The sequence below is a fragment of the Sminthopsis crassicaudata genome, chromosome 4 (assembly GCF_048593235.1).
Source record: "Sminthopsis crassicaudata isolate SCR6 chromosome 4, ASM4859323v1, whole genome shotgun sequence".
NCBI lineage: Eukaryota > Metazoa > Chordata > Mammalia > Dasyuromorphia > Dasyuridae > Sminthopsis > Sminthopsis crassicaudata.
The window spans coordinates 427,124,658-427,151,144 of NC_133620.1; the positions used below are offsets into that span (position 1 = coordinate 427,124,658).

Genomic DNA, 26,487 nt, shown 5'->3' on the forward strand with positions numbered 1-26,487 from the left:
GTCTCTTCCAGTCGAGGTACCCTTTAAGTAGTTCCCTCAGCTATTCTTCATATGGCATGAAGTCCCATCATCTTTCTCTGGCCTCCCCCCCCCCCCAGTTTGTCAGCGTTCCTCTGAAAATGAGATATCCTGATTTATTTAGTTCAGGGTATGAAAATCACTTCCTTTTTTCCCCTAATACTTTAACTCCATTAAAGAAGCTTAAGATTGCATTAGCCTTTCTGTCAGCCACATCACACTGTGAATTTTAAGTCAGCTAAAACACTCAAGTCTTCTTTTGTGAACTACAAATAGCTCAGAATCATATTTGTTTATGTCCAATGTGTATAGTACAGTAAGCATTTATTTAATAATTGTTGACTTAATGAAATGTGAGTGTAGCACATCTCCCTTGCTCCATCTTGGTACAATTGATTTTTTGAATCTATGTGCAGAACTTTGTTTCTATCTTATAAAGTTTCATCTTTCTAGATTCCCCCCTTTATTCCATTCAACTTTGGACCCTCTTGCCATTATTTAGCCCCCTCAGCTTCTTGCCAACTTCAAGTCAGTGTCAGTGTTTGGATAGATGTTAAAAATGTTGAACAGATAATAACAGAGAACTGAATTGTCTACAGGTTGGTAGTAATCCATTAATTGACACTCTTTGGGTATAAGTACCCCAAGGCGATCATGATTTTGTTAAATATTTTACTGAAATCCAGACATACAATACATATAACATTCCTCTGATTTTTGGCATGGGCTAAAAACCCACTTAAAAGGGAAATGAGATTAAGCTGGCATGAATTGTTTTTGGTCAGCCCTTGATGGGTCCTAGTAAACAATATTTTCTTTGCTAAGTATTCATAAAATTATTATACAATCCCTTCTAGAAATATGCCCAGAATCCACCTCAGGTGTACTAATCTGTAATTTATTGACTTCACTTTTTTCTCTCTTTTAAAAAATCAAGAATGGCAGCCAGGTGGTGCAATGGTTAGTGCTCAGGGCTTGGAGTCAGGAAGACTCATTTTTATGAGTTCAAATCCAGCTCCAAATATTTATTAGCTGTGTGACTCTGGGCAAGTCACTTACCCCACTTAAATCTGTAAAATGAGCCAGAAAAGGAAATGACAAACCATTTCAAGAAACCTCCAAAAGAGTCACACAAAGAGTCAGACATGATTGAAAAATGACTTTACAACAAAATCAAGAAAATATTTTTAAGATACATCAAGGGAGTTTGTGTATAAAGGGCTGATCTAGAGTGAGGAAGGCATGAGTTTGAATTCTTCTCAGATAATTAGTTACCTATCTGCTATTAAGAATCTGAGGCAGGATTGAAACTCAAAATCTGACTCCAAGTTTCACATTTTATCTGCTTTGCCACCTATCTGTATATATATTTAAATAATCTATGTAAAATGTTTTGAAATCCTCTAAATGTTAACTATCATTATTATAAAAATCAAGATAATATCTACAAATTAAATAACATTTAATTCTAGAAGAAATCATTTAGTCCAACTCTCATTTTACAAATGAGGAAACTCATTTGTAATAAATGGAGAGGTGATCTGACTCACAAGTTGAGAAACAGCAGAGCAGGATTAGAATTCAGGTCTCCCAATTCCAAACCAAGTGCTTTTTCTCCACTATATTACACTCCATTAAAATCTCCACCATGCTACACTTTAAATTAAGATCTTGGTTTTTTGATGCTTCCAAAGGACATTATACCTTTACTGAATTTGTTGTTCTGAACGCAAAATTGCTTCCTCTAGTGGAGAGCTCCCTTAATTTCTTATTTGCTGCTATTGACAATGTCCATTCTTTCTGCCAACACTCTAATTTGGCCTCTGCGCTATTTTAACAGCTGAGTAATTAGACCCCCCACATCTATACTCTCCTCCCCTTAATCCATCCTGCAGACCAACCACTGCCAGATTGATATTCTAAAGCATATCTCCGATCACATCTCTCATCTGCTCAAAAATGACCTCAATGTACCTACAGAATGAAGGCCAAGCTTTTCAACCCACCATTCAAGTTCCTCCATCATGTAACTCCAGACTCTCTTCAGCCTCACTCCCCTCCAGATTCCAGCCAAATTGGACTGTTCCTTCTTCCCTGAACACTACCCTATACTTTCCTGCCTCAATTCTATGCTTAAGGCTTCAGACACTGCTCCGCCATCTCCATGATCCCTCCAAGAACAGTGCAAGGACTTCACAATTGAATCTCTGCACTCTTCCAGTACTCTGAAATGAAATTTGTCTAAGTCAAGGGCCTAAATTCATCTGATGTTGCTATGTGTTCTCTGCGTCACCTCTGTTCAGCAACCCATTCACCCTTAACTATGTTTGTTCTGCCCTTCCTAATCTGAAGAGCATTCTCCTCGACAGAGAAAATAGAAGCAAATATTAACTAGTAATTGTTTTGTTGGCAGAAATAGTGGACCTACCCTTTCTTGTTCCTTTTCTTGCATCAAATATATCTTTTAATAGCCTTTTTGTCATACTTTACATTTTTCTAAAACCTCAGCTCACCATGAACTTAGCCTTTCTATCATTATTCTATTTGGTCCATACAGCTCCTTCTGGTTTTTCTCTGGTTATTATGTGCCCCGCTTCCTTTTTTTTTTTTTTTTTTTTTTTGACATGTTCATTTGAATCTGAGTTTATGGAAGAGTGTTCTATAAAGTTACCCTGTTCTCTTTAGAAGTTTTTAAATGAATGAATGAAAAATTATATGAGGATCACTGGGGATACACTATACAGAGTATACCTTCAAGGGACTTCTATTCAAATTGAAGTGATTATAATCAAAGGGGAGTAATGGTCTACTAAGAGATTTTTTTGGTTGGTAAAAGTTATGTGAAGTCAATTGACCCCAGCCAGGAACAATGGCAGAGTTAATTTGATCATGATTCATAAGTCAAGAATTGTGGGGAGAAAAGAAAGGGTTCCTGTTAAAGGGTCAGACAGTTAATGAGGAAAAGGCTGGGCAGTCTAGAGCAAAGTAAAGTACTGTGAGAGCTCTTCTTGAAATTGTGGTGTAAAGGGAGCTTTGGAGCACATCCAGTTCATTGAACATGGGGGCACCCCTAAGGGGGCTTGCCTGACCATGCCCAGGAAACAGTTTTCACCACATGGGTGGATAAAACCTCCTTTAATTGGCTGCTTAGTATCTTTAAAACTGGCAAAATTGAGAAGATAACCATTTCTGTATCCCTTTCTGGCTCATGAACTTTTCTGTTCTCTCTTTCCAACTTTGGGCACCATGAACTGAACTGGAGAAAAAGGAAGGGCTTCCTCCTCTCCCTCTCCTTCTTTTATTTCAGCTCCAAAAAATAGGTTGAGGTATTTGTTTTGCTCTGGTTCATTTGTCCTCAATTTAAGATTAGTCAATCAAAAAACATTGATCTACTTTGTGCTAAGTACTATGCTAAACCCTAGAGATAGATAAAAAAAAGAGCAAAAACCAGTCCCTGCCTTCCTGGAGTTTACAATCTAAGGGAGAAGACAGGAAGCAAACAAATATGAACAAATAAGCTATATACAGGATAAACAGGAAATGATTAAGAAAAGGAAGGAACTAGAATCAAGAGGGCTTGGGAAAAGCTTCCTGTAGGAGATGGGTGGCAGTAGAAATTTCTTTCAGACCCAGAATTTGAAGGATTCCTAGTGGGATAAAGTAACAGGAAAACTTTAAGAAGCCAGGATGTGGACTCAACCCTAAGGGGAATTTTGGATTTAGAAATGGGACTGTATTCTTGGAACCCAATCCCTTTGCCCTGTTCAAAAACTGAGATAATACAGGGTAATTGTGCCCTCCACCTGGTAAGAGGTTGGGGAAGTAAATTTGTATTTTTGTGATTATATCTTTTTTTTTCTCAATTCAATAGTATTTTATTCCAATTACATGCAAAGATAATTTTTAGTGTTCATTTCTGTAAGGATTTTAGTTCTGAATTTTTTTCTCCCTTCCTGCTTTATCTACAAGAAATCAAGCAATCTGATATAGACTATACATGTAAAATCATTTAAAATGTGTCCATATTAATCATGTTGTGAAAGAAAAATAAGAACAAAAGGGAAAAGGGAAAAAATGGTGAAAATACTATGCTTTGATCCACATCCAGTATCCATAGTTCTTTGTCTGAATGAAGATGGCATTTTCATTCCATACCTATTGGAATTGTCTTGGATCAATATATTGCTGAGAAGAGTCAAATCCATCATAGTTGATCATCACATAATCTTGCTGTTACTGTCTACCATGTTCTCTTGGTTCTGCTCACTTCAATTCATGCATCAATTCATGTAAGTCTTTCAAGGTTTTTCTGAAATCATCCTGCTCATCATTTCTTATAGAACAATAATATTCGATTACATTCATATGCCTTAGCTTATTCAGCCATTCTCCAATTGATAGATATCCACTCATTTTCCAATGCTACAAAAAGAGCTGCTACAAACATTTTTGTCCATGTCGGTCTTTTCCCCTATTTTATGATCTATTTAGGATATAAACCCATTAGTGAAACTCCTGTTATCAAAAGGTATCCACAGTTTTATAGGTCTTTGGGCATAGTTCTAAATTGCTCTCCAGAATGGCTGGATGAGTTCACAACTTCACCAATTATGTCTTAATATCCCAGTTTTCCCACATCCCCTTCTACATTCATCATATTTTTTCTATCATCCTAGACGATCTGGTGTGAGGTGGTACCTCAGAGTTATTTTAATTATCAATAGTAATTTAGAGCATTTCTCATTATAACTTTTGAAGTTAATATGTTTATGCAAAAACTAATCTGTGAATGAATAAATGGAACTAGTGGAAAGGGTCCTGCTATACTCAAAGAACTACATCAGGAGGGACTAGAGCTAATTGCAGAGAGCCTAGTCGCTCTCCAAATTCTCTTAGAGTATCTTGGAGGAAAAGGTAAAATGTAATGCAATTGGTCTTTTAAGTAATAAGGGCCAGGGTCAGTAGCAAATGTTACAGTTATGAAGGAGAAGGAGGAGGAGAAAAGGGAAGAGGAGGAGGAAGAAGGAAAGAAGAGGAAGAAGAAGGGAGGAGGAAGAGAAGAAAAAGAAGAAAAAAGAGGAATAGGAGGAAGAAGAAGAAGAAAAAAAGGAGAAGAGAAAGAAGAGGAGGCAAAGGAAGAAGAAGGAGGAGGAGGAGGAGGAAGAGGAAAAGGAGGAAGAAGAGGAGGAGGAGAAGGAGGAAGAAGAGGAGAAGGAGGAGGAGGAAGAGGAGGAGGAGAAGAAGAAGAAGAAAAGAAGAAGAAGAAGAAGAAGAAGAAGAAATAGAAGAAGAAGAAGAAGAAGAAGAAGAAGAAGAAGAAGAAGAAGAAGAAGAAGAAGAAGAAGAAGAAGAAGAAGAAGAAGAAGAAGAAGAAGAAGAAGAAGAAGAAGAAGAAGAAGAAGAAGAAGAAGAAGAAGAAGAAGAAGAAGAAGAAGAAGAAGAAGAAGAAGAAGAAGAAGAAGAAGAAAAGAAGCTTCTGTAAAGAGCAAAATGTCTTTTATTCCATGTTGGGATTCCAATAAAATGAAAGATCCATGAAAGCAAGAACTGTTCCTTTTCATCTTTTGTGTCCCCAGTGCTTCACAAAAAGTCTGCTTAATAAATTCTGGTTTAATTGAATTGTTGATCATTCAAAATATCATAAGAATTTAATTCCTGATAAGCTCTCATATTCCCCTTGAGCTAGCTTTCTTTCTAGAGTCTAGGCCTTGGTATTGCCCTCTCTTTATTCTGGCCTTTTTGAATTTTTCTTTGCTAAGATCTGACTCCTCCTCTGACTCTACCCTCACTTTTGGGTATGATAGATTCCCAAGTGACACTGTCACATTCTCCCAGGGCTCCCATTCTAATTCATGAACCAGTCCTTCCTTTGTAGTAAGAACTGGGTACCAAATAGCTGTTCCTTTCTTCCTTCTGGTGGCTAAAACTACCAAAAAGCCAAGGCTCTAATTTATGCTTCTAAAGACATTTGGGTCTCCCATCACTATCATGAATCACTAGAACATTAGAGTTAAAGATGCCCAGAGGTTATATAGTCTAACCTGAACCCAAATGGGAATCCCATCTATTATATTCCAGAGAATGAGGTGTCCATCCAGCCTCTGCTTGAAGACCTCCAGGGTGGGGCAATGCACTCCCCCTAGAGAAAGCCAGTTCCACTTTCAGGCAGATCTAATTGTTAAGGATTTTTTTTTCCTGACATGGGACTAAATCTGACTCTCTGCACCTTCCACCCCTTCTTCCTAATTCTTTACTCTGGGGACAAGCCTAGTTCTTCCACATGAAAGCTCATATACTTGACAATCTAGATCCTATCCTTTCCCACCAGTGTTTCCCTCTTATATGTGATTCTCCACCTCTCTGAGCATTTTTCACTAACAGTCCTCCATGCCTGCTCTTTGTCCTTCTTTCTCTCTCCTGAAATCCCTTTCTTTCTTTAAGTGCCAATGAAAATCCCACCTTCAAGCTTTTCCCAACCCCTCTTAACCTCCATGACGTCCCTTTGAGATTTCCTGCAATTTAGCCTACAAATGTCTTCTTCGAGCATATCGTTTACATGTTGCCTCCCTCATTAGACTGTGAGCTCCATGAAGGGAAGGACAATTTTTGCCTGTCTTTGTATCTAAGTGCTTAGCACAGCATCTGGCACATAGTAGGTCCTTAGTAAAAATGCCCGTCGACTTGATGGTTAACTGAACGTTCCAAATTCCTTAAACTGATCTTTCTATGACATCATCTCCAATCTTCTCATCATACTGTTCCAATTTGCCAAAGGCTTTCCTAAAACACGCTTCCCACAAGTGAAAAGAATTCTCCAAATGCTGTTTAACCCAGGCAGAGTACAATGAAACTGTCTCTTCCCTTGTTCTGGACACTATGCCTCTGTTAATATAGCATAAGATGTCATCAGATTTTTATTGTTGTTATTAGCCATACCACACTGTTGACTCACTAAGCTTACCACAACTAAAACACTCAAGTCTTTTTCCTGTGAGCCGTGAAAGCACTTGCCCAACTCTAGTTTTCTATCATAGTGTTCTTTCCACCCTGAGCCAGCACTTAAGCTTATTTTGAGTTTTAATGTTTCTGATGCCATTTTTACAGGATTAAATTGACTCTCAGTCACCTGCCTTTCCTTGAATACAAATCTTTATAAATATCTCAATGGGTCAATGAGTATCCTGTGCATCCATAGAATTCTCATTAAACAGAATTTCTTTTCTTACAGAAGTAATTTGAGTTCATCAGAACGTAGTTCCCAAGAGCATTCCATTCCTCTTGTTCTGACTTTACAAGCAGGATTTTTAGGTTGTTGGATCCCATCCATTTTTTCCTCTGGATTCTTTGAAATTTGTTCTAATGTATAAATTAGACTATTTCAACTTTTCTCCCCCTTATCTATTATAAATTCCAGGATGGACCATGTTTCTTCTTTCAACTTTTGAAGGATTACATTATTTTAAAATAAGTCAAGATTTCAACTCCTTTCCTTTTAGCAAAAAGAAGGCTCTGTTATTGTTTGTCCTTTGTTTTCCAGGAGGACCAATGCCGTCACAGGGTGATGTCTTGACTTGCACATGAAATGAATTCAAGTGAAGCAGAATTGTGCAATGCAATCGACCTCACTCCTTCTTCCAGAGTCATTGAGGTCCAATGCCAGGACAAAAATCAAGATGACTAGCTATATAGCCTGGATACAGTGGATGGTGTTGGTATCTTCCAAATGTAACCAAGTTCTAAGTGCTCCATGATGTCTGCTTCAGCTTCTTTTATGACAGTTGGAACAAATTGTTCTTATCTGACTATTTTGCCACAGGAAATCTTCATATTCTTTGGGGTAGATATCTCCCTAACTCACCAACGCATTTGAGGTTTGTCAGTTATTCTCAATCTTAGTCCATTTGCAGAGACAGTTTTGTTACATGGAGCCACACATGAGAGTTGAGTGAAAGGTGGACTCCAAAGATGGGTGAGCAAGTGAAAATCATAGATACCTAAGGGATCTTAGACTGTAGACTATATACCTCAGATTCCCTCAGCTGATCTTTCTGTGACATCTTCTCCAATCTTCTCATCTTAGTGTTCCAGCATGCTAAAGGCTTTTCTAAAATATTCAGCCCACAACTGAATAGATTGCTGTCTAACTCAGAGTACCGTGGAATCATTACTTCCTTTGGTTAGGAAATTCTAGATGATTTCATCTAGTTTGACCCCTTAATTTTACAGCTGAAGAAAGTTAAGCTAAGAGAGATAGTTTAACTCACAGTCACATGGAGAGTAAATGTTAGAACCAAGATGTGAACCTAGGCTTATTGACTACAAATTCTTTACATGAAATTGTCTTTTGAAGTCTTCTATCATTAAAGGATCATGTTTCTATGTCATTTGCAATCCATTTCCTGAAGACTTCCTCCTTGATTTATTCCCTCTTTCTAATTAGGTAGTTCATATCACATACTTTTGCCATGTTTCTTCAGTTTATTCTTCATTTATCTAAATATTTTCCACAAGTTGTGAATTGATCCAACCATTCTGGAGAGCAATTTGGAATTATGCCCCCAAAGTTGTCAAACTGCAAACTCTTTGATCCAGCAGTGTTTCTACTGGGCTTGTATCTGAAAGAGATCTTAAAAGAGGAAAAAGGACCATCATGTACAAAAATATTCATGGCAGTCCTTTTTGTAGTGGCAAGAAACTGGAAACTGAGTGGCTGCCTATCAGCTGGAGAATGGCTGAATACAGTGATGGTATATGAAGGTTATGGAATATTATTGTTCTATAAGAAATGATCAGCAGGATGATTTTAGAGAGAGGCTGGAGAGACTTACACGAACTGATGTTAAATGAAAGAATAGAACCAAGAGATCATTGTACACAGCAACAACATTACATGATGATCAATTCTGATTATTGTGGCTCTTTTCAACAATGAGATGATTCAAGCCAGTTCCAATGATCTTGTGATGATCAGAGCCATCTACACCCAGAGAGAGGACTATGGGAACTGAAGATGGATCACAATATAGCATTTTCACTCTTTTTATTGTGGTTTGCTTGAATTTTTATTTTTTTCTTATTTTTTTCCTTTTTGAGCTGGTTTTTCTTGTGCAGCAAAATAATTGTGTAAATATATTTGCTTATATTTTGCCTATATATGACAGACATATTTTTTGCCATGTTTAGCATATATTGGATTACTTGCCATTAGGGGAGTGGATCTGGGAAGGGGTGAAATTGGAACACAAGGTTTTTCAAGGGTCAATGTTGAAAAATTATTCATGCATATGTTTTGAAAATAAAAAACTTCAATTAAAAATGTTTTCCACCATGTTTCTCCCCATTCAGCTTATTGCTTTCCTCATGTGACTATAGTTTCTTTTTTAATAGTATTTTTTCTAAATACACGCAAAAATAGTTTTCAACATTCACCTTTGTTCCAAAATTTTCTCCTTCTCTACCTCACTCTCCTCCCCAAGACAGAAAACAATGTGACTATAGTTTCTTCAGAGTCAGCATGAATTTAAAGGGCACTGGAACCGGAGTCAGAAAGACCTGAATTTAAATGCCACCTCAGACATGACCCTGAGCAAATCACCAAAAATCTTCTGTGCCTTTGTTTCCTCATATGTAAAATAAGAAGGTTGGATTACATGGCCTCTAAGGTCCTTTCCAGCTCTAAATCTATAATGCTCTAACAAAGCTACTTTACCTCCCCCAGAGGGATTCTTTACTTTTTTTTCTGCAGTGGACTCTTTGGGACTCCAGTAAAGCCTACAGATTTCTTCTCAGAAATGATAAAATTTTAAAATTCATAAATAAAATATGTAAAATTATAATGAAACAATTATGTTTAAATATACTCATCAAAATTAAAAACACACACAAAAAGTTCACAGATTCCAAGTAATCTCAACTAAAATATTCAATTTGAATTAGTTATGTCCTCCCATAACCATATAGTCCAGCTATGGATCACATCTCAGCCAGTTCCAGTGCCATCTGTCAGGCTGAATTCATCTACTTGCTTTAAGCTCTGTAATTTACCAGAAGTGGGTAGTGGGTGTCGGCCTCAGGAGGCTCTCCATCATGCCCCAGGTTCATACTTATGAACAATAGACGTTCCCATTCTGTTTATTAGGTTCCTATGTGACCACCTTGGCATTCCTCAGCAAGAAGTCCAATCACTGTTACTTGTCTCTTCCTCTCATCAGCATTGCCTGACTTCTCACTTGGTGGCCTTACACATCCTCATCATTGTTCTTTGAAGAATGAGAAGCTTCTCCTTTTTAAAAGGTCCTTTTCCATCCTCTGTGTGAGAAGAACCTCAAATCCATTACATGGCTTCAGAAGGTTTTTTTTTCTTCTTTGTAGCGAACTGTTTTACCCTCCATTTACCTGACATTAGTAAACGTTCCTTTCTTCTTCTAGACTATTTTCCTTCTTTCTCCATCCTGGAAGCATGAACATTTTATTCTCCCTAATAACCTGAAGAGTAGAAAAATATTCTTCCTTCTTTCTTTTTCTCCTACACCAAGAAGATCAACATGCACTTCATACCAAATAGTTGCTATTTGACAATGTCAACAACACAAATGTAGCAAACCGTGCAAGTCACTACAGAATTCCCCCTGCCCACCATTGTCTTTGGAAGTAGGACTTTTCTGTCGTTCTTATGACTTAACTAAGGGTAACTGCTTGTTTGCTCTACTTGTTCACTTGAATTGGAGGGTCTTGTGTTTCCTTAGACAGGGGAGCATTATTTAGAATGCTCTTCCTACCTTTTTTCAGGACTGTCCCAACTTTATCCAGATATGAGGCTACTTGTTCATTTATTGAGTAATTAGCAGATTCTTGGCAATTTCCTAAAACAAACAAGAGATGCCCTTAGCTATTGTGTGTGAGGTCTTGTGTAAAAAGTTCAACTTGTAGTTGATCAGGCATGATTGATCAGCTAGAAGTTGAACTTTTTACACGAGATCTCACACACAATAGCTGAGGGCACCTCCTGTTTGCTAAATGCCCATTATGAGGCAGTCACTGCACTAGGTGATGGGGATAGAAAGACAATTGAATAGTACTTGCTTTCAAGGAAAAAATAAGGGGGGATAACATTGACCACCTGCCCTTTGCTTTTCTGGAGTCTTCTAAAGAAGTTTTATAATATATATCAGGAACCCATCATCTATTTCTCTCATCTGAAGGAGTGTTTGTCATATACTTTTCATTTCTATTTCTCTCAAATTTTATTCACTCAGATACTCTCCAACATGCTTCTTCCATCAGTCAAAAAAACATTTACCTTAATAAGCAAGTGTTATATGCTAAATCATGTGCTAAATGCTGGGGATTCAAAGAAAGACAAAAACATAGTTCTTGCTCTTAAAGAACTCACAGCCTGGAATAAATTGTGGTATACGAATATTAAGGAATATTATTGTTCTGTAAGAAATGACCAGCAGGATGATTTCAGAAAGGCCGGAAGAGACTTACATGAGCTGATGCTGAGTGAAATGAGCAGGACCAAGAGATCAGTATATACTTCAACAACAATACTGTATGATGATCAATTCTGATGGGTGTGGCCCTCTCCAACAATGAGATGAACCAAATCAGTTCCAATAGAGCAGGAATGAACTGAACCAGCTACACCCAGCAAAAGAGCTCTGGGGGATGATTATGAACCACTACATAGAATTCCCAATCCCTCTAATTTTGTCCGCCTACATTTTGGATTTTCTTCACAGGCTAATTGTACACTATTTCAAAGTCCGATTCTTTTTGTACAGCAAAACGACTCTTTGGGCATGTATACATATATTGTATTTAATTTATACTCTAACATATTTAACATGTGTTGGTCAGCCTGCCATCTGGGGGGGGGGAGGAGGGGAAAAATTAGAACAAAAGGTTTGGCAATTGTCAATGTTGTAAAATTACCCATGCATATATCTGGTAAATAAAAACTATTAAAAAAAAAAAAAAAAAAGAACTCACAGCCTGAAGGGGATTCAAGGCTGTCTACTTATTATGATAATAATAGTTCATATTTATAAAGCATTTTCCTCACAGTCCTATAAAGTAAGGAATTTTCTTCATTTTACAAATTAGAGAAGTTAAATGATTTACTCAAGAAACATATCCAGTAAATGTCAAAGCCAGAATTTATTTTAATATAGGTCTCAACTCCCAGTTCAGTGTTCTCCCCATTCTACCATGTCACCTTCACATATATCCCAAATGTCTTAGTACAGTTGTAAGCTTTAATTGCTTAAATTAGCCTCCTATCTGGTTTCCCCATCTCCAGTCTAACCATCACCTTCAAACCTTCATACACACTGATCATGTTATTCCTCAGCTCAAAAACCTTCCATGGTTCCTAATTGCCTAGAGTCCAGCTTCTTAAACTGTGGTTCATGACCCCATATGGGGGCTTATAACTGAATGTGGGGATCATGACATTATGATTTATGATCAATCAAAGTTTGATTTGTATACCTGTTTTATATACCTATATAGTTGGGCTCTTGTAAAAATTTCTCAGAGGATAAGGGGTTGAGAGTGGAAAAAGTTTAAGAATGCCTGGCCTAGAGGATAAAATCTAGACTCTTCAGTCTGCTGTTCAAGATCTAATCTATGACTTCAATCTATCTTTCTGACTTTATTTTCCATTGTTTTCCATAATATGTTATTTATCAGTAACATGGATGTTTAAATAAAACAGCTTTGATAGAAAGTTTGGCAAAGTAGTACTATATATGAAGGTGTCCCAAAAGCCTAGATTTTATCCTCTAGACAATCAGGAGCCATGGAAGTTTTTTGAGCTGGGGAATAATATGATCAGTTTTGGTTACTGTGTGTAAGATGGGCTGAGATGAGAAAAACAGATTGGAGGATAATTGTAATAATATAAATCACAAGTATTCAGAACAAGGTCACCTAGTTCAGCTAATTCAGGATTACGTGGTATTAAGTACCTGGACTGGAGTGTCAGAGGAATTGGAAAAATGGAGTAGGTATGTAAGATTTTGCGGAGGTAGGAATAAGAGGATCTGATCTGAATCAAAAGTTGAATCAATCTCTCTCTTAACCTCACATCTCCCACTGTTTACTGGATTTCTTGAAATGGACATTCCAAGAATATCTTATATTCATTGTGACCAAAACTGATCTTTTTATACTTTTTCTTAAAACCTCTGCTCTTCTGAACTTTCCCAGTATTGTCAAGAGTATCACTATCCTCCCAATCACCCAAGCTCTCAACCTTTTCTCCACACTGTCTCTCACCTCCCATTCTTAGCTGAGTGACCCTGGGCAAGTCACTAAACCCCACTTGCCTCAGGAAAAAAAAAGAAACTTTCCTGATTCCCTTTAAATTCTAATTCCTTTCCTCTATTGATTACTTTAGCAAAGGAATATATAAGCTATTTGTACTTAGTTGGTGGAATATTGTCTCTGCCATTGAACTATGAGCTTTGCCTTTTTTTTTTTTTTGTATTCCAGTGCTTATCATATTGGCACTTAATAAATGCTTGTTGAAGTTGACCATCAGCAGAAATTTTTACTACAGAAAGCCTGCTATTCGGCAGCTGCTCTCCTAGATCCACAACTACAAGGATCGGCAAGGCTTCCTGAAGGAGCTTACTAGCACTAAGGAGAGAAGACACGATAATACCAGCAGCTGCAGAGCATCTTAAGCTCAATGTGTCTAAAACGGAACTCTATATTTTCCCCTAAGCCTCTCTCCTTCCTAACTTCTTTACATCTGTTGAAATTACCACCAATCTTCCCATTATTCACAGCTCTTCACCTATTCTCCCCCTTCCCCTTCTAACCAATTGCCAAGTCATGTCCATTCTGCTTCAATATCTATTACATCTGTTCCCTTTTATCCATTCATTCATGTGGCTACTACCTTCACTTAGGCTCTCATTACTTCTTACTTGGACTACTGCAATAGCCTAATAAATAATCTCTATATCTCTAGCCTTTTCTCTTTCCAATCCATCTCCTATATAGGTGTCAAGCTGATATTCCTGAAACATAGGCCTGACCATCCCACTTACTTGCTGCTGCTCTCAAGAATTTTCAGTGGCTCTCTATTGCCTGTTGAATAAAATAAAAATTCCCTCTCTGGTGTTTAAAGCCCTCAATAATTCTAGCCCATCTATGATATGTGATCTATGACTTATCTCAAATTACGTCTTCTCTCACATTTTACATCCCGGCTAAACAAATCTACTTATTAATCTCTGAATGTCACAGTCCATCTCTTGCCATAGTAAATAGATGGGTTCAGTGCTTCCTCTGACACATGATGGCACTAAGTATCAGAACACTAACTATTCTACATGAGTGTGGGGGGGAAGATTCCTCCCCAGTTCTCCACATAGATGGAATCACAGATTGGGTCCAATAAATTCAGTAATACTTGAAAACAAATTTGTATTTTACTAATCATAACAGCATCTGTAAACAACTAAAAATAGCATTGTATATTTATGTGAGACATATTAATTATTCAGTTTCCAGAATGCTTGCTCTGATACCTCCCAATGAGCCAGGGGTGACCTTAGGTTCAAAAAGGCTATGCTAATGGAGTGCAAGCCCTAGCAGGTTCTTCCTGGCTGGAAAAATTCAGGTATAGGTCTAGCAGCAGACTATGTCTGCTTTCCAAGGGCCAGTTTAGCTAAGGATGGCTAGGCTTGTCATCAAGATAGGTAGCCACTTGATGATTAAGTCCTTGACTATGGAAACCTAGGAAACAAACAAAAAATGGACCTCTATCCTACTTAGCTTCCTGATGGAGTGGTGGAAAAGTGGGCAGAAGGTGCTAAAAAAATCATGCATTTTTTAAAGATTATTTAACAGTATTAACAGTACTCCAAATGTGAGATCCTTATCTAATTAACAACCAGTAGATATGCTACTGGAAGAAATACATCTTATCTATCCCAACATACTTAGAATAAATGAAACTAGAAGATAAAAGGAAGTTGCCACTTAATGGAAAAATGACTCACAGGTTGCCCTTGGAGATGCATAAAAAGAAACTTGTGGGGATGGTTTTATTCTCCATCTGAAGCCAAGAAGAAACATCATTTCATGTGATATTTTCAATGCCCATATTAAGACTGTAAAAAGATCAGAAAAAAGATATTTGGAGCTTGTTCGCCAACCATCTGTTGCAGAGGATACAAAATAAAACAAATTATATGAAGAATTTAATGAGACTCTCAAATTAAATCAACATATACTTTGTGTTGTTGAGTTGTTTTTAAATTGTGGTCAATTCTTTATGACCCTATTTTGTGTTTTCTTGGCAAAGCTACTGGAATATTTTGCCATTTTCTTCCACAAGTTATTTTACTGAGGAATAACTGAGTTATTCCACAAGTTAAATGATTTGACTGGGGTCACACCGCTGATTTAAATAGCTAATAAAGTATCAGTCAGAATTTGAACTCTCTAAAGTGAGCTTTCCTAACTCTAGAACCAGAGCTCTTATCCACTTAGTCACCAAACTGCCTTAGTGACTTTAATGCAAAGTTGGTCATAAGGGAAAATAGAGATAGTAAAACATAATTGAGGCATAAAAAGACCATACAAAAAGCTCATGTCTATAAATCAAGGCTACTTTCTTCAAGAAGAGGGTCAGGTTACCATGAACATGATTAGACGCAAGTAAAATAGCCAAAAAATGAAATTAATTGGATTCTAAAAGACAGCAATAATACTGTTACTGCTGTTGTCATTTTCAATTTGGTTGTTTGTGCAGGCAATTATTGTTTTATAAAACTAGACAATTATTACTTGTTAGAATAAGGATAAAAACAAATATCAAATTAGATAAAAAGAAGAAAAAGAAGAAGAAATAATGTTGAATTGAAGTAACTCTGACCTGACCTATTTAAACAAGTGATTGGCTTAAAAAAATGAGAAGTGGATGAAAAGACAGATATTAACACCAATCATTGCTATTTCCTAAAGAAGTTAACAAATTAAAATGAATCATCAAAATGAGGTTTCTAAGAAACTAGGAACTACGTTAGCTTGCAAAGAGTTGACCTTCTTGCCAAGCACAAAAATATGTCAGTTAAGGGCAGTGTTGGTTTAGAAAATAAACTCATTTGTAAAATCTTATGGAGGAAGATTGTGGGGAATTATTAGCAGTATTACCTAATAAACCAGTGGGACACAGTGGAAGTAAAAACACATTTATAGAGTACTTGGTGAGAAACCAATGAAGCCAGATCATTACAAGAAGCATCTAAGGATAAAAGCGGGAGGAAAACCAAAAAAAAAAAAAAAAGATCCATCAAGATTTCTATTACAAACCTCCAACTCTTTTCTATCAGTGCCAGTGGTCACTAACATCATGATCTCTGATACATTATTTGAGGAGAAAAAAATACCAATAACAAAAACAAAGTTGGGAAGGACAGCTAGATTGCATTAAGTGTACAAACAGGAGGCATGTGCCAGACATGACAGGATTCTGAGGGCAATGAAGGACAAGATCCTCAAGATGTTAGGGGGAAAAGGGAAGGAGGTCAAAAAATTTGGAAGAATCACAGATTTGGTGATTTAAAAAAATCAGTAACTATGACTTACATACTAACTTTCTCATTTTTATAAAATATCTATGAGACTAATCTATATGTGTTTTGAGGAGATGCTTGACAAAAGTGAAAGAAGGAAACTGGTAGACTTTGCCAGGTGATATCCTACAACAAAGAGGCCTTTACAGGTACACAATTAATAGCTCAGAAAAGACAAAATTCCATTGTGCTTATTTAGTTTCTTGAGTACAAAACAGCAAAACATTCAGTTTAGCAATGCAAAAATGCCACCTTAAAGGCTTTCTTCCATCATGGTTGCTCCCATTTTGGTTTTGGTTTTGGTCCAGACCCACGCTTTCATTGGCAAAGCAAGCTCTTGGCACTGAAACTCCAACTGCTAGTGTATACCAGCAACTGTCCTGCAACTTACAATCTTGGAGAGTTATTAGGGAAATTGAGACATTAAATGACTTGCCTAGAGTTACACAGCTAATATCTGTCAGAGTCCAAATATTATGTTAGTTGATAAAAATGAAACGACAAGAGGTCTCTATCTTCAAGAAACTTATATTCTAGTAGGGGATACAATATATACACAGATGAAGATTTCAGCTACATAGAAAATAAATGCAAAGTAATTTGCAACAGTAGTGAAGGTGGTAGGAAAATGTAGCACAGGGCTATTCATACAGTCTGTTCTCTTTTAAAAATGTCTTATTAATAATACCTTCCTCTCCATAGCCAGTATTTTCAATGAACACCCCCTTCTTCCTCTCTATACCCATAAAAACTTTTATTTACTTGTAATTACGTTGATAAATAAAATAAATCAACATTTGGCCATGTCTGAAGGAAACAGCTTGCAGTGAGCCCTCTGAAGTCGATTGATCTTTTTGGTGGCTTTCAATTATATTATTTTCCTTTACATGATTCAGTCATTATATAAATTGTCCCCTGGTTCTGCTTCCTTTAATTTGTATCCGTTCATAGAAGTCTTTCCAAATTTCTCTGTATTCTATAGTTGAAAACAGAGTAATATTTCATTACTATCACATGTCACAATTTGCTGTTCTCCAATCAATAGGCTCTCAATTTATTTCCAGTCTTTTTTTTTTCTCAGTAAAATCTTGATTGTGGGAACTATGGTTATAATTCTCTGAGGCTCCCTCTCTTACCCCTTTCTTCTTTCTCTCACTTTAATCATCAGGGAAAGGGAGGGAGGGTTATTTGAGCTTCATAAAAGTAGTTTTTCCCTCAAGGGGAGAAGCAAGGAAGAGGGAAAGAAGGAAAAAAGTCGGAGTTTGCAACTGGATGGAGATCTTAGGTAACTTACCAAAACAGGGAAGTGTTCTTGGATTGGGATTCTGAGGAATGGGAGGAGGGAGGAGTGGGATGGCACTAGGGAGAGGCAGTTGACTCAGCCTGGAGCGCAGGATGAGCTGCTCGACCTGTCTCTAAAGCTCCAGGGAGTAGGGTATTAATAACTGTTTTCAGAACGTGCTTGGAGATCAGGAGAAAAGAGAAGTAGGGAGGGGTTACTCCCTGGAGCTGAAGAGGAGTCCCCACTCTGTGTCTCCAAGGCCAAAGGTGCCTGCCTGTCTACTCCCAAGCATCCCTTTCAGGAAGATGACTCACTCCAGCCTCTTCTTCCTCTTTACTTTCTTTTCTCCTTTCCCCCAATCTCCCTCCAGCCAGAGCAGAGGCCCATCTCTACCTGAGTACCAATCCTCCTCATTCACACATAAGCTCTGAAACCATATTCTATGGCCAGGAGCCAGGCCTGTCATTCTCTCAGCCCCACGATTTCCTCTGGGTTTCTGTTCTCTCCCACCCAGGCAGCTTATTTTTAGACACAAAGGGAGAAAAATAAATTGAGAGCCACAGTTCTACCATGTGTTTGGTTGGGACCTTGTTGAAAAAGAAAGTCTTAATTACCCAACCTCCATTCAAGGGATAATTAACAGATGGTATAATTTCCTAGCTTTTTCTATAACACATATGGCTATTAGGTGAGGGGCAGAGTGCCCATGCAGCCCCCAAATCTCTCCAAATCACAGAACTAAAAGAACCAACTGGGGCAGGAGCTTGTTGTAGTGGGAAAGCCCTAGACTGGAAGGAAAGATGGCTTTCAGCTGTGTGAGTTTGGGCAAGTCACTCTCTAGACCTCAGTTTCCCCATGAAGAAAAAAATTGAGGGGTAAGACTAGATGGTTGATCTCTAACAACCTGTCTAGCTCAGAAGTTCTGTGATACTGCACTTTTGGTTCGCCTCTATGCCTCCAGATAGAGAGCTATTATTTTTTTCCAAAAAAATTATTTTTCCCAATTACATTTAACATTTTTTTTTAATTTCAAGTTCCAAATTATCTCCTCTTCCCCATTGAGAAGGCAAGCAATTAGATATAAGTTATACATGTGCAGTAGAGAAGACTGCTCTGGACTCAACCAGAAAAATAACCATGTTTATTTATTTTTTTGGCCAAATGCAAAAGGAGATTTTATTTTTTTTATTATAGCTTTTTATTTACAAGATATATGCATGGGTAATTTTTCAGCATTGACAATTGCAAAACCTTTTGTTCCAATTTTCCCCCTCCTTCCCCCAGATGACAGGCTGACCAATACATGTTAAATATGTTAGAGTATAAATTAAATACAATATATGTATACATGTCCAAACAGTTATTTTGCTGTACAAAAAGAATCGGACTTTGAAATAGTGTACAATTAGCCTGTGAAGGAAATAAAAAATGCAGGCGGACAAAAATAGAGGGATTGGGAATTCTATGTAGTGGTTCATAGTCATGTCCCAGAGTTCTTTTGCTGGATGTAGCTGGTTCAGTTCATTACTGCTCTTTTGGAACTGATTTGGTTCATCTCATTGTTGAAAATGGCCACATCCATCAGAATTGATCATCATATAATATTGTTGAAATATACAACGATCTCCTGGTCCTGCTCATTTCACTCAGCATCAGTTCATGTCAGTCTCTCCAGGCCTTTCTGAAATCATCCTGTTGGTCATTTCTTACAGAACAATAATATTCCATAACATTCACATACCACAACCTATTCATCCATTCTCCAATTAATGGGCATCCACTCAGTTTCCAGTTTCTAGCCACTATGAAAAGGGCTGCCACAAACATTTTGGCACATACAGGTCCCTTTCCCTTCTTTAGTATTTCCTTGAGATATAAGCCCAGTAGTAGCACTGCGGGATCAAAGGGTATGCACAGTTTGATAACTTTTTGGGCATAATTCCAGATTGTTCTCCAGAATGGCAGGATTCTTTCACAATTCCACCAACAATGTATCAGTGTCCCAGTTTTCCCACTTCCCCTCCAACATTCCGCATTATCTCTCCCTGTCATTCTAAGCAATCTGACAGGTGTGTAGTGAACAACCATGTTTCTTAAGGTATTCTAACAAAGGCAGATGGAAGAGTCCCAGATTGGGAATCCAGAATGCTAACAAATGGGATGATCTTGGTCAAGCTAACGCCAGTAGGCCTGTTTCCTTTTCTATGAAAGAAGGCTGAACTAAATGATCTCTTTCAACTCTAAAATTCAAGATTTTAGCGACTGCACACATCTATCCAATTTGGGGGCTATCATCTTTTTACCGTCAGGAAATTCTTCATACAGATGGTCCGGATGTTGAGCTGGTCTCAGAATCGGAAGATCTGAGTCCAAGAACAAACCTGGGTTCTAGTGGGACCCCTGACCTCTACTGGCTGACTGGCCAAATCACTTCGCCCACGTTCTGATGTTCTGGCCACTAAGACCACGCGTTGCAGAAGAGGGGCCGCCTCTTCTGAGAATTTTGCCCCTCAGAATTTTTTTAAGTCAGCGAAGTCTCGGGGCCGGTCCTTAATTTGACAGGTGTAAGCTGAGTCCCAGAGAGGGAACGTGCCTTTTTTGTCCATTCGAGCGGGAGCTGGGGATCTGGCGAGAGGGAAGGGGCTCAACATCGAAGTGACTAGGCCGGTCCCACTGCAGGCCAGTGGTGGCGGCGGGATTAGAACTCCGCTCTCCTTGTTTCTAGTCGATTTCCCCGACTCCGAGGTCCAGAGCCTTTGTCAGATTCCGGGGCTTCTCGAGGTCCTGCTGTAGAGCCCCGGAGAGGAGAGCGCCCCCTCCTGGGGAGTGGAGGTGGCCTTTCTTCAGGCGACCCCGCGGGGCTGGGGGCTTCTGACCCGTGGGGGGCAGGAGGACGCCCCCGAGGGCTGCTTAGAAGCAAACGCGTCACCCGCGTGCCGGAGGGCGACTGTGCAGGAGCAGGGCTGAGTTGGAGAACGTTCTGAAATTGTCAAAAGATTTTCCCAAAGCTCTTTCCCAATTTCGGGCTGTGCCATTCTGCTTATTCTTCTCGGCCTGGGCCTCGCCTCTTTGTTAAAGTCTGCGTGGATCCTCAGGGCGCCCGATAAGGTGGCCCAGACAAAGGAAACGCTCGGAGGAGCCGGGGACCGGGGTGCCGGCGTCGGGATCCGTGGGGCCCGGCGGGGCCGGGGCGTTGTTGGAGGGGCGGGGGAGGGGGCCGGGAGATCGGGCTGGGGGAGGGCCCACTTTAGCCCGCTCGAGCCTGGCGTCGCCGCTTTAAGAGTCGCATAGGAGAGGAGCAGGTCTATGGTAATGAGCCGCCCGCAGCCGCGGCTGCTCTGCAGAGCTCACCGCCGGGGAGGCGAGGCGAGCGCTGGGGGCTCGGTGCCAAAAGGGAGAGCCGGCCGGGGGCGCAGGGAGGCGGGGAGGGTCTTGGAGCGACTGCCGGGCTCTGGGGAAGGAGCTCCAGCGGCCCCGGGGGCGATCTGGAGGCGCAGGTGGGAGATGGAGTAGCCCTGGGCAGGATCCGGAGGGGGAGGGGGAAGGCGGAGGTGGGGGTGTGCTGGGACCGGAGCTGCGGGCGGTGTGGGGGAGCTCTGGGGGCTCCGTAGGGAGAGCCGAAGACCCGGGGCGCGGGGACCGGGAATCCTGCGGGAGGACCCCGGAGGTACAGGTGAGAGCCGCGGACGCAGGTGGGAGTTTCGGGGGCGCGGGGGGCAGACTAGGACAGCGCGGGCTTTAGGAGAGCAGGGGGAGCTGGGGGCGGACTGGGAGCCCCCGCCAGGGCTCCAGGCAGAGCTCGGAGGGGGGTCTGGGGGTGGGGGGCCGGGGCGCAGGAAGGATTCCGAGCGGTTGCGGGGATCCAGGAGCCGCAGAGGAAAGATCAGGCCAGAGGTGAGCAGAGAAACTGCAGGCGCGGGAGCTCCGCCGAGGCCGGGGCCCGGAGGGAGCGTGCACGGGAAGGTCCCGGGAATCAGGTGCCCCCGGCCCGGGCATGCGGCGCGGCGGGGCCGGGAGAAGCCGGAGGAGGAGCCGCCGCCGCCGCTGACCCGGCCGGGAGGAGGGAGAGATGCGGGGCCGGGTCGCCCGCGCCCCACTCCCGCCGCCGCCGCCGCTGTTGCTGCTGCTGCTGCTGCTACCGCTGGGCCCGGGGAGCTTGGCCCTGGCCCCCTCGCGCTGCCGTTCCCTGGAAGCCCCGGACCCGAGCTCTCCGGTCCTCTGCGCTCCCCAGCGTTGGTTCTGCCCGGCCGGGACCCAGGGCCACTGGCTGCACACCAGCCACTGCCGGGCCGGGGCGCCCCAGCTGACCGGCCGCCTGGTGCCCCTGGACAGGTTCAGAAGCCGGAGGGCCTGGTGCCCGGAGCCTGGGGCCCATATTCCCCTGCCCCCGGCCCCCGGAGGCTGCCCCTGGAGCTGCCGCCTGCTGGGTGCCCGAGGCCACATCTCCCCCCAGGGCAAGCTCACCCTGCCGCCAGGGCATCGGTGCATCCAGGTACCTCAGCTGCAGTGCCATCTCTGCAGGCTGGCATGGACCCAGGGGCTCCTGGTCGAGAAGTGGCTGGCTGGGGATCTCCCAGGAAGTCGAAGGAAACGCAATGTGAACACAGCCCCCCAATTCCAGTCACCCGTCTATCAGGCCACCGTGCCTGAGAACCAGCCGGTGGGCACGCCAGTGGCCTCCCTGAGGGCTGTGGACCCCGACGAGGGTGAGGCGGGCCGGCTAGAGTATACCATGGATGCCCTCTTTGACAGCAGGTCCAACCAGTTCTTCTCCTTGGACCCGGTCACCGGAGCCGTGACTACGGCCGAGGAGCTGGACCGGGAGACCAAGAGTACCCACGTCTTTAGGGTGACTGCCCAGGACCACGGGACCCCTCGGCGAAGTGCCCTGGCCACCCTGACCATCACGGTGACGGACACCAATGACCATAACCCTGTTTTTGAGCAGTCTGAGTACAAGGAGAGTTTGAGGGAGAACCTGGAGGTGGGCTACGAGGTACTGACGGTTCGAGCCACAGACGGCGACGCCCCTCCCAACGCCAACATCCTCTATCGACTGGTGGAGGGGCCCGGCGGACCTCCCCCCGAGGTCTTTGAGATCGATCCCCGTTCTGGTGTCATTCGCACCCGGGGCCCCGTGGACCGAGAGGCTGTAGAGTCATACCAGCTGACCGTGGAGGCGAGTGACCAGGGCCGGGATCCCGGTCCCCGGAGCGCCACGGCCGCCGTGTGTCTGTCCGTGGAGGATGACAATGACAATGCGCCCCAGTTCAGTGAGAAGCGCTACGTGGTCCAGGTGAGGGAGGACGTGACTCCTGGGGCCCCTGTGCTCCGGGTCACGGCCACAGACCGCGACAAAGGCAGCAACGCCCTGGTCCACTACAGCATCATGAGTGGCAACGCCCGCGGCCAGTTTTACTTGGACGCTCAGACGGGGGCCCTGGACGTTGTGAGCCCCCTTGACTACGAGACAGCCAAGGAATACACCCTCCGGATTCGGGCCCAGGACGGGGGCCGTCCCCCGCTCTCCAACGTCTCAGGCCTGGTGACGGTGCAGGTGCTTGACATCAATGACAACGCCCCCATATTTGTCAGTACCCCCTTCCAGGCCACGGTCCTCGAGAGCGTCCCACTGGGGTATCTGGTCCTTCACGTCCAGGCCATCGATGCCGACGCAGGGGACAACGCCCGCCTGGAGTACCGCCTGGCCGGCGTCGGGCCCGACTTTCCCTTCACTATCAATAATGGGACGGGCTGGATCTCTGTGGCTGCCGAGCTGGACCGGGAGGAGGTCGACTTCTACAGCTTTGGGGTGGAGGCGAGGGACCACGGCACACCCCCGCTGACAGCCTCTGCCAGCGTCAGCGTGACCGTCCTCGACGTCAACGACAACAACCCGACCTTCACTCAGCCGGAGTACGCGGTGCGCCTGAATGAGGACGCGGCCGTAGGCACCAGCGTGGTGACGGTCTCGGCCGTGGACCGGGATGCCCACAGCGTCATCACTTACCAGATTGCCAGCGGCAACACCCGCAACCGGTTCTCCATCACCAGCCAGAGTGGGGGGGGCCTGGTCTCGCTGGCACTGCCCCTGGACTACAAACTGGAGCGACAGTATGTGCTGGCGGTCACGGCCTCGGATGGCACCCGCCAGGACACAGCCCAGGTCGTGGTCAATGTCACAGACGCCAACACTCACCGCCCCGTCTTCCAGAGCTCCCACTACACCGTCAACGTCAACGAGGACAAGCCGGCGGGCACCACCGTGGTCCTGATCAGCGCCACGGATGAGGACACGGGGGAGAACGCCCGCATCACCTACTTCATGGAGGACAGCATCCCCCAGTTTCGCATCGATGGAGACACGGGCGCCGTCACCACGCAGGCGGAGCTGGACTACGAGGACCAGGTTTCCTACACTCTGGCCATCACTGCCCGGGACAACGGCATCCCCCAGAAATCAGACACCACCTACCTGGAGATCCTCGTCAACGATGTCAACGATAACGCCCCTCAGTTTCTGCGGGATTCCTATCAAGGCAGCATCTATGAGGATGTGCCCCCCTTCACGAGCGTCCTCCAGATTTCCGCCACAGACCGTGATTCGGGATTAAATGGCAGGGTTTTCTACACCTTCCAAGGTGGGGACGATGGCGATGGCGACTTCATTGTTGAGTCCACGTCAGGCATAGTGCGCACTCTGCGGAGGTTAGACCGGGAGAACGTGGCCCAGTACATCCTCCGGGCATTTGCGGTGGACAAGGGAGTCCCCCCAGCCCGGACCCCGGTGGAGGTGATGGTGACCGTCCTGGATGTGAACGACAACCCACCCGTCTTTGAACAAGACGAGTTCGACGTGTTTGTGGAAGAGAACAGCCCCATTGGCTTGGCGGTGGCTCGAGTCACAGCCACGGACCCGGACGAGGGCACCAATGCCCAGATCATGTACCAGATTGTGGAGGGCAACATCCCGGAGGTTTTCCAGCTGGATATCTTTTCTGGAGAGCTCACCGCCTTGGTGGACCTGGACTATGAGACACGGGCGGAGTACGTCCTCGTGATCCAGGCCACCTCAGCCCCCCTGGTGAGCCGGGCGACTGTCCACGTCCGCCTCCTTGACCGCAACGATAACCCGCCTGTGCTGGGGAACTTTGAGATCCTCTTCAACAACTACGTCACCAACCGCTCCAGCAGCTTTCCTGGGGGTGCCATTGGCCGGGTGCCAGCCCATGACCCTGATGTCTCCGACACGCTGAGCTATAGCTTTGAAAGGGGGAATGAGCTCAGTCTGGTGCTGCTCAACACCTCCACGGGGGAACTGAGGCTGAGCAAGGCCCTGGACAACAACCGACCTCTGGAGGCCGTCATGAGTGTGTCAGTGACAGGTAAGACTTGGGTGAATGTGGGGGGAAGGGCTGTGTGGTCTCCCCAGAGGGTGGGAGGGGCTTTGGGGGATTCTCAGGAGACTTTGGGGGCTGGCTGTGGGGTAAGGGGAGGAGTCTGCTCCCAGGGCTGTGGAGAAGGAGACTGAGGAGGCAATGAGGCAGTACTGGGATGAGGTAGGGGGAGGCCTGCAGATTGCCCCTCTGGAAGCAGAGGGTAGGTTTGTCCTGGATGTCACTGGGCTGAGGTAAGGCAAGGAGTGACTGGCTTGGGAAACATCCCATGGAATCCTAGCTCCTCATACTCTTTCTGCCTCCCACCCCACAGCTTGGATTGGTCCGTTGCAGTTGGATGCCCCTGCCTCCCTTCTTCCCTCCCTACTCTGTGATGGGGAGGAGGGGAGGGTTTAGCTTTTTAGCCTTGGGCACAGCTGCCAAGAAACTGAAAATGCTCTGGTGCAGGAGATTCCAGTGGGCCAGTGGGTTGAGGTGGAGAGATGAAGGCAGGTTTAGTTTAAAGTGCCCCTTCTGCCCAGTTTCTCTGAGAGAAGATCCAGGTTTCCTTCCCACACATACCCCTACACTTTGACCATCTCCCCCAGGCTCCTGCTCCATGAGGTTTCTGTGATCTCATCCAGCAACTAGGGCCAAAGCTGGTCTGTGTATGTGGAGGGGGAGGGGGCACACAGTAAGGTCAGGACCCCAGAGTCCAGCCCCTTCTGGCCCCCTCTCCTTCTAGGCTGAGCAGGAGACTGACGGGGACTTTGTCTAGTACATTCTTTCCCCTCTAGGCTGAAAGAGCTGGGGCTGCTACCCCCCCCCCCCCCAGAGCTCACTGCAGGAAATGAGCCTAGAGCTCATTGTCTCTGTCCAAACAAACCCCACTGTCACAGGCTGGGATTTGGGGTCCTGGGGGGCAGGGGATGCAAAGGAGGCAGGCACTAGCTGGGGCCCCCTGGAGGCAGGCACTAGCTGGGGCCCCCTGGATTCTTTGAGCCTGTATACCCCCCCCCACATACACAAACACACTGATCCCAGGGGAAACAAATTTTTTCCAGCTGAAAGTTGGATTCCCACAGATCCATCCCCACTCCCCAGGTCAAAGGAATGTGAATTTAGGGGTCCAGGATGGACAGGGGACTTCCAATATGTAGAAGAAAGAATCCCCAGAACATTCTACCTCTTCCCTACCTTTTAGGGGTTATGT

At 43.6% G+C, this 26,487-nt stretch overlaps 1 protein-coding gene across 4 annotated transcripts in view; it reads left to right on the plus strand.

Annotated features, from left to right (window-relative positions):
• Nucleotides 1-21,716: 21,716 nt before the first annotated feature.
• CELSR2 (cadherin EGF LAG seven-pass G-type receptor 2) overlaps nucleotides 21,717-26,487 on the plus strand; it is a 45,084-nt gene continuing 40,313 nt past the window's right edge. For all 4 annotated transcript variants that reach the window (XM_074262886.1, XM_074262887.1, XM_074262889.1 and 1 more), the window contains exon 1: nucleotides 21,717-25,283. In XM_074262886.1, the coding sequence (XP_074118987.1) occupies nucleotides 21,968-25,283 (3,316 nt within the window). In that variant the 5' untranslated portion in view covers nucleotides 21,717-21,967. The remainder of the gene's footprint in view (nucleotides 25,284-26,487) is intronic.